Here is an 8748-nt window from a genome sequence, read left to right on the forward strand (position 1 = left end):
CTGTACCAATGTACCTGCACATGTGATGTGACAATAAAAGTGATTTGATTTGATTTGATATTAATGCATATTAATCTTAGAGAAACAGGTTGTCGTTAAGGAGATATGGGGCATGGCCTCAGCTCAGTTCACTCATAAAGAATAAATCTTCATTTCTGGTTCATTATCGCTTACAATACCCTTTATTTACTTTGTTAATTTTGATGCTTGAATGCCCTAAAAAAACAAGAAAAATTGCTTGCCATGTGTTATATAATTTTGTTTTTAGACACTAGTTGACTCCACCGGGTAACCTACTTTTTTCCAGGGTAATTTTGTTCCATTCACTTTGCAGAGTTGCTTTTCCACCCAGCTGAAATTGAAAATGTAATGACCCAGCCTCCCATTATCCACGGTCATGAGGATGAATAGATGTTGGTAAAATTGTCTCTTGGAAAAATCGCTTCAATCTGTTTTCCCATTATAAGAAAACAAGGACAGGGGAGATGAGAAACACTTCAATGCAATTTAGTGTTAAGAAGTCAGACTTTCATTTAGTCTGTGTGTGAGGCTGTTTATCAGTAGAACAAACATCTGTATGTTCCTGGATGTACCTTTCAGCTCGGGGTCACTAGGATGCAACTAGTCAGTGTTATGCATAATGCCCCCCTCAAAGAACAGGAAGTGGCCTACAATTGATCACCTATATATGTGTTTGCCTCCATTTGTCCAGGTGCTGGAGAAATTCATGTCTCGTCTGGTCCAGAACCGAGTGATGGGCCACAAGGATCTGCGGACTCTTACCAAATACCAGCTCATTCTTGCCAGGGATCAGTTCCGAAAGAATCCACCATCACACCTCAAGGCATGTAATGACTGTGTCCCATTGTGGTATCTACTGTCTGCTGTAATATGTAATTTTACATGATATGATACACAGGTTTTTACATCTACTAAGACCCATTTTAAGAAAATATGGGGCCTTGAAACTCGAGACATGTAGCCAGCTATTTAATGATTTAACTGTGAATGCATCTGTTGTTCTGAATATTATTTAATAATGAAGTCGCTAATCTTCATTTACAAGAATATGGAAAGAGGGTAGCCTGTGGTGATGCATTTATAGAGAATTATTCCCCTTGTCTCTACAGAGCTTTATCATGACTTTGTGCAGGACTTTGTGTTTATCTGTCTGGCTTGCAACTTTAATGCTACTTTGATTCACTGTCATTTCCTTTTCATAATGCTCCAGTAGGCAGCTGTTTCCAGTTAAAACACTGTACCAAAACAGGCATACGGGGGGAGTACCAAAGAAAAAAGCTAAGCACTTAGCAGATGCTAAGAGACAGCTGTTTCCCTCAGAAACTAGTAACACCAAGAAGAGATTTCAAAAGATAGTGAACTTGGGCTTTTAATTGCAAAACGAACAGAAACACAACTCCAGATAAAATTAAGTGCTGTTGTGTTGCATATGCAAATAAGTGATTGATTGCACGGCAAAAGGTTCAGCATATATACTTCCAGTTGCTTACGGTTATTTAGAATAAGCCGGGGCTGAGGTGTGTCGGACGATAGTCTTTGGTTCAGTGGAGAAAGAAATCCATTATTCACTTTGTTAGTGGAACATTTTATATACTCCATTTTTGTTTAAAAAATGTTATTACTGCAGTTGAAGAAGTTATGGACAGTTTTATTTTTCATACTATTTTTCCGCACTTAATGGCCAAATATTATATTTATTTTCTTCCACTGTCACTCTGATCCCACATTGGTCTCGTGAAGTCACACAGCCTCTTTCACTCAGCAGGGTCCACAGCAGGGAATGCTGGAGGGCGACTTTGCCCTTTGCATCAGCCTGTACCATGGCTACGAGCTGCTAATGCAGATGGGCCTCCGATCTCTCTTCTTTTACATCCAAGGAATCATGGACGGATCCAGAGGTCAGTCACCTCACCTCTAACTTTTGCAGTACATTTCTTAGCCCTTTATCCAAACAATATGTTGAGTCAGAGAACAGTAGCCTTTCGAACACCACATTATCCACGGGTGGAAAACAAGTTTTTAACATTAGGCCTCTCCTTGCTTTGTTTGGCTCAGAGATGTCCAGGGCCAAGAACGAACTGCAGAGAACTCCCACGTTCATGGATTTCTACAAAGAAATGGGAACTATGTTTATGAAGCCATCTGCTGGTATTTAAGTTCTTATTCAATTCACATAACTCACATATTTGAGCCTGTTATGTAGCCAGAAGAAGAGTTTTGATATCTTAATTTACTCTAATCAGTGATATTTTCTATTATCACAAAAATACCTGCTTTAAAATACAGCAAAGGATCCACTGCTTTGGTTTCACTGTTTTTGTAGGTCCAGATGAGCCATTCATTTACAGCCACCCCAAACTGGAGAAACTGGAGGAGGTTGTGCTGCAGCATTTCAGACTGTGGGCTGAGAGCTCAGCAAACAATAACGGTGATCTACTTAATATAGCACTGCTATGCTGTGGGTTCAAGCAGAAATGTGATATTCTCTTCTAACTACATCATGTTTTGGTTGATTATCGTTCTTGCCATGTTTATAGAAAACAAATACTTTTGGAAGCTCAGGATGTGATGTTCATTAAATTTGTGGTAAACTTAAACCACAACAGTAGCATCCATACATTGGTTATATCTATTAACAAAGGAGATTTAAATAACAGTGCTTGGTACAGTATAGTTTCATTAACTTGGAACTGAAAACTAAAACATTTTCTTGAGGTCGGGTTGAGCTGAGCGTATTTAATTTCAAGAAGATCACAGAACAAAGCATTCCTCTGTCTGAATTAGACTGTCATAAACGTACAGAAAGAATTCAGCTCAGGATTACTGAAGGAATTTTTTATTCAGTCTGTTTCTCTTCTGTCTCCTCGATGTCCAGGTTCAGGTCCTCAGGAGGTAAGCACGCGTGTGATGATCTTTTCATCATTTCGGGAGAGTGTACAGGAGATCGCAGCCATGTTGAACCGCCATGCTCCGCTGATCAGGGTCATGACATTTATGGGCCAAGCTTCAGCTGGGAAGGGGGTCAAAGGCTTTACCCAAAAGGAGCAACTGGAGGTAGACATTTTTTTAGACAGTAAGACAAGTGTTATTAATGTTTTGAGGCACAGACAACTGCTAGGCAGAAGGAAAAGCCAGGAGAAGATTAATTTATGTAAATGACTGAAGGAGTACACAAAGAGTGTGACAGAGAAGGATGGTAGGGATAGCGTGGAGGTGATCCATAAAGGGAGCAGAGGCAAGACTAAGAGGACAGTGTCCAAGGCTAAACTCCTTTTTGCCAAGCTAAAATTGACTATGCAATCTTAAAAGAGAAAAACCCCCAGAAAGCATTGACCAAAAATATTCAAAGATTTGTGATCACATGATCACATGTACAGTATTGTTTTAAAATTCAGCAGAATTCATTTGTAACTTTTCCTTTTAATGGCAGTGAACTCCATGTTTGAGTTTGACTTGCCTTGTTTACATTTGGTAAGCACCTCATGGGCTGATTGGAAAGTTGGTAGTTTAAATTCTGGCTGCTCCAGTCTGACAAAATATCATTAGACAAGATACTGGTCCACAAGTTCCTCCCAGTGCATTCATCGTCAATGTGAATCTGGATAGAAATCACTTAGCTTTAGAAACAAGCTTGTGTGAATGTGTGTGAATGGTTAAATGAGGCATGTTGTATAAAGTGTTTTAAATGCTCAAGTAGAGTAGAAAGGCACTGTGTAAGAACCAGAACATTGTAGGGTATAGGGTTATAAAACCAACAAAGAAGCTGTGTACAGCAGTCAGTGCAATACCCATGTATTAATTTCACTGCTGGTTCCAGAGAAATATAATTCCTCTCTGCATGTTCCATTTCCTATAAGCAAATAATACAGGAATCAAACTAACATGCAAATGCACTGACCATCCCATTGGCTGGTCTGGTGATGGAATATAAATAGAGCAGATCTTAATCTGTAAAATGTCATAAAAAGGGACTCTAATTTGGAACAAGCAAACAATTACTTCAGTTTTCCATTAGTATGTAGTTAGCACAGATTTGTATTTCTATCATACTTTTGCTATATGGTTGCACTAAAGAGTTTAGGGGGACAGTATAAGCTGGAAAGATTAAACTACTTTATACTTTGTATGACTTTTTCCTACTTTTTTGTTGCAGGTGGTACACAAGTTCAGACAGGGAGGCTTCAACACACTGGTGTCAACCTGTGTGGGGGAAGAGGGCCTGGATATCGGAGAGGTAGACCTCATTGTTTGCTTCGATGCACAGAGGAATCCTATTCGTTTGGTACAGCGAATGGGGCGTACTGGACGTAAGCGTCGGGGACGCATTGTTGTCATCCTGGCTGAGGGGCGGGAAGAGCGGGTGGGTGTTGTATAGTAATTCTAGTCATTTCTAGGCAAAATGAGAGATGATAACGCAAACGTGGCTCCACAAAACCGTCTAAAAAGTTCAGTCTTTGTTTTCTCCAGACTTACAATCAGAGCCAGAGCAACAAGCGCAGCGTCTACAAGTCCATCACTGGCAACAAAAACGGGTTCCACATGTACCCCAACAGTCCCCGTATGCTGCCTGAAGGGCTGTACCCCAAACTCCATAAGATGCACATTACCTGTGGGCAGTTTGATCACCAGGAGAACAGCAGGCGGTCTGTCAGGGGTCGACGGTCCCACACCGAGAGTCGGGCCTCACTCATCCACCCTCAAAACCTAAGTAATTCCAGAGTCTTTTTTAAGATTGATCAAGTTTTTATTTGTGGAATGGTTTTCTGATATTGACTGAGCACATCTGTGTATCTCTTGGTAGTTCAACAGGGCAGCTCAACATCCAATGGTTTTCTGAGCAGTACAGAATATTCCCTATGGGAGTCAACCATGAAGCTGGAGGATACTGAGCCCCATCCAACCCTGAAGCAGTCACACTTCCTGTCAATACCCAGTGACCCACTTCCTCAGGTTTCTTTAGTATTATTGTTTTGTTTCTCTCATTCTACTGCAGGTCTGAAAAGGAGATAAACAAGGGTGCACTGATTATTGGCTCATTTTAAGTTTAACCTTGACAGCTGTGCCATGATCCATATGTACAGGATATGATACTATCCAGTGACAGGAGTTTTGAATAGAACTACCCCTTTGAACCGCTTCATATGTAACAATAACAGCTGAGACCAGAAATGGGAAAAAATAGAAATGAAGATATTTTGAGTGGATCTATGGATTTCTGGCAGTTAAGTGTCACTTCCACATTTGCATGGGGCACGGAAAGTGCAGTTGCCATGATTTCAGGTGGAATAATCTCCCACCTACAGCTGGAAAGCTATGCATGGTAAAACCAGTTTGTGTCATATATTATTGACTTGAATGTAATGATATTATTTCTACTTCAACCTTACTTTTTTAATTATGTTATTTCATGTCCCTAAGGAGGAGGTTTTCAAAGACAAACAACCATCCAGGGAGCTGTCTTTGTGGGAATGGAGACACTGGCAACACAAAGCGCTCCCTTCTCATGTTGTTGATCATTCCCTTCGCTGCAGCCACTTTATTAAGGTGATGGAGCTCATAGACCGCATGAGAGAGGAAAATGAGGTGAGACGAATGTTTGGTTAGTCATCATTTTGTTGTTTTATAAATAATATGGCATTCAGTTATAGAAAATGTAGTACTTCTCTGTGTCGTACAGGAGCATAGCTATAGCCTAGAATGAGTTGACAGCTTACTAGTAAATCAGTAGAAAACCTAACCACTAATTCAAAGCATACACCACTAATTGAAAAGCTCTTGGTGATAGGAAACTGGTTTTATAAAATGACCTTAGACATCTTGCGTAAATCTTGCTTAGTTTCATAAAATCGAGACAGTAGTGAGCATTTACCCATGGGAAAACCAAACTTCATAAACTTACTAGGCTGAAAGGAGTCAGCTGAGTTGCATGTGAACACACAATTGTGGTTTGTGTTGAGTTACTAAATTCATCTTTTTGACCTGGAAGGCAAATTCCTTGCATAATAAACAGTTTCCATGGCGTAATTGTGGCTTTAATAAGGAGATAAATATTTGATTTATATTCAGCTGGGTCTTTCCAGGCTGTTTCTCCTTTCATTTTTCTTTCCAGTTGCTATTTAAAGAAAAAGGGACTGAATGAAAAGATTCTCTTTTAAAAACAACACTTCAAACACTATTTTAATTAGTATCTCGGTGCACTTGAAGCCAAATTTGTTATCAGTGGGTTTTAGTTATTTTTAAAGAGAACTTAGCTATTTTTTTTCTCGAGGAAATTGAAGGGTTTACCATCTCAAAGTGTTCTAGCTCATAATTCATCTCTCGTCACAGTTTGCTGACCCAGCAGCAGCAGCAGCTTCATTCATGCTTTAGCTGCTAATTGAGAGCAACCGAATCAGTATGGTTATCACATCGGTCCTGTCACAACAACTGTTGCCCCGTTGAATTTGCATCTCAAGAATTGAAGATGGAGCCAACTCAAGTATTGCTTTGGTGTTATTTAATAATCAGTGTATGAGAAAGGTAACTTAATCACATGGTTTTTCCAATTACTTTCTTCCTGACCTTGTTTTTTGTGTTCAGCTTGTAGGTACCCGCTAAACACCTTATCGCCCGATATCTGCTATAGCCCGCTACAGGCCTCCTCGTCTCGCCATCTGCCATTTCACAAGATTGTGCCATCGATAAGACCCTTGAAATTAGGTCAGAGATTATGGTAAAACTGACTGTTGGCTAAACTAACAAATGGGCTCTTATTGACATTTTTCCCCAATACGGATCTTGACCGTACTCGTGAAGGAGAAAATTATTCCACCTGTGAAAACAAAACAGGATTACGGCGCAAGATGGCAGCTTATATGTCACATGTTTTGATGGTGGTTGAATTCAGGTCACAAGTCAGCCAATGAGTAATTAGTATTTGGAAGTTGGCACATTTGTCATACTTTTGCTACAATAGAGTTGAAGTGAGATGATAAAGGTATGATTGTGGTCTAGACTTTCAGCTTGAACTCGACCGGCTTAACTAAAGTATTGCATTAACCGTATAAGAACAATCATTTTTGAGTTCCTCCATTTTTGCAGCCTGAAAACCAATTGGACACTGTGTAAAATGTAAAGTACAAACAGAACGAAATAATCTGCAAATGTCATAAAAACATATTTTATTAACAATTTTATATGAAAAAAAAAAGTTTAAACTAAGAAAATTTACCATTTTATGAAAAAAGTAGGGTCATTTTGAATTTAATTGAAACTCAGAAACATTTGAACAGATGAACGAGATGCCATGTTTACCACTGTGTAGAATCACTTCTTCTTTTAACAACACTCTGCAAATAGTCTGGTCTCTCCTGGGAACCAAGGCCACCAGCTGCTGGACTTTTAGGAGAGGAATGCTGTCCCATTTTTCTCTGATAAAGACTTCTTGCTGCTCAACAGTGCAGGGTCCTCTGTAAAATATTTATTTATTTAGTGCTAAATCTTTTGAGTTGGTGAGAGGTCTGCACTGCAGGTAGGCCAGTTCAGCACCTTGACTCTTCTACAAGAAAGCCACATTGTTGTAATAGATAAAATATGTAAGGGAAAAGATCCCATCTGGATGTGTTTCTCTAGGACCTGCATATACTTTTCAGCATTGATGGTGCCTTTTCAGATGTGTAAGTGGCCAAAGTGATAGGCACTAATGAACCCCCATAACATCATAGGCGTAGGCTTTTAAACTCAGCCCTGATAACAAGCTGGGTGATTCCGCTCCCTGGTTTGTCCTTTAGTCTGTCCATGTTTTCCAAAACGAATTTCAAATTGTGACCTTTCTAACCACAGAACAGTTTTCCACTTGGCTTCAACCCAATTTTAAGTGACCTTTGACCCAGAGAAGCTCACGTTCATCTATGTTCATGTTCTTCTTTGTATGAGAGAGCTTAACCTGCATTTGTGGATGGCATGGAGAACTGTGTTCATAGACATGTACATATATATATGTACATGTATGCTCATATATATTGTTATATATTATATATTGTTTTAAATGTTATATACCTATGTGGTATGTGACTTTTGTTGCTATGATGCCAGGTCTCTCTTGGAAATGAGATTTTTAATCTCAATGAGATTTTTTACCTGGATAAATAAAGGATTAATAATAATAATAACATAACCTTTTTGGTCCTTTAAGTTCTAGCTGGATGGAAATAACCAGAATTGTATACACACCAAATACCTGGAAAAAGCTAATAAAAAATTCCTGAAAGGTTCTGGCTCGACACCAGACTGGTCTGTCCGTCACAAAATTAAATTAGAAGCTGTCTTCAGCATCTCCATCTTCAGCGACTGAGAACAAAACCTCTTTCAAATCTGTAATTAGTTTTGAATGTATTTATTTCCAGAAAGAGCAAATCTCTTTTTTAAATTCTACACAACCAGTAAACAAACTACAGCAGTACAACTGTATTTTAAAGTCCACAAAACATGTTTGTTCATATTGTTCTTGTTTTTGTTCATCGTTTTAAACACATAAAGTTAAGGATTAACTCGCAATATAGAGGTGATGAACTAAGTTGTTTTTACGTTTTTGCAGCTCACGCACAAAGACGTGTTCTTTTTTTTCTTTTTCTTTTTTTTGTGTCCCGTTTGGATCTTTAGCCATCAGAATTGTTGTCTTAAGGCCAAGAAAGATGTCAAGCGGATTTATTTTACCAAGTGGATCATCATGGCCTTGCCATATTGGTC

General features: G+C 39.0%; 1 protein-coding gene across 1 annotated transcript in view; it reads left to right on the forward strand.

Annotated features, from left to right (window-relative positions):
* Positions 1-8748, forward strand: part of fancm (FA complementation group M) — a 41472-nt gene that overhangs the window by 18858 nt on the left and 13866 nt on the right. The window contains exons 5-13 of the mRNA XM_005723856.1: positions 713-844; positions 1787-1919; positions 2077-2169; positions 2345-2449; positions 2897-3075; positions 4175-4381; positions 4489-4729; positions 4823-4971; positions 5440-5604. Coding sequence (XP_005723913.1) covers positions 713-844; positions 1787-1919; positions 2077-2169; positions 2345-2449; positions 2897-3075; positions 4175-4381; positions 4489-4729; positions 4823-4971; positions 5440-5604 — 1404 coding nt within the window. The remainder of the gene's footprint in view (positions 1-712; positions 845-1786; positions 1920-2076; positions 2170-2344; positions 2450-2896; positions 3076-4174; positions 4382-4488; positions 4730-4822; positions 4972-5439; positions 5605-8748) is intronic.

This window comes from Pundamilia nyererei, unplaced genomic scaffold (genome assembly GCF_000239375.1).
Source record: "Pundamilia nyererei isolate P.nyererei 1_Seehausen unplaced genomic scaffold, PunNye1.0 scaffold00010, whole genome shotgun sequence".
NCBI classification, from domain to species: Eukaryota; Metazoa; Chordata; class Actinopteri; order Cichliformes; family Cichlidae; genus Pundamilia; species Pundamilia nyererei.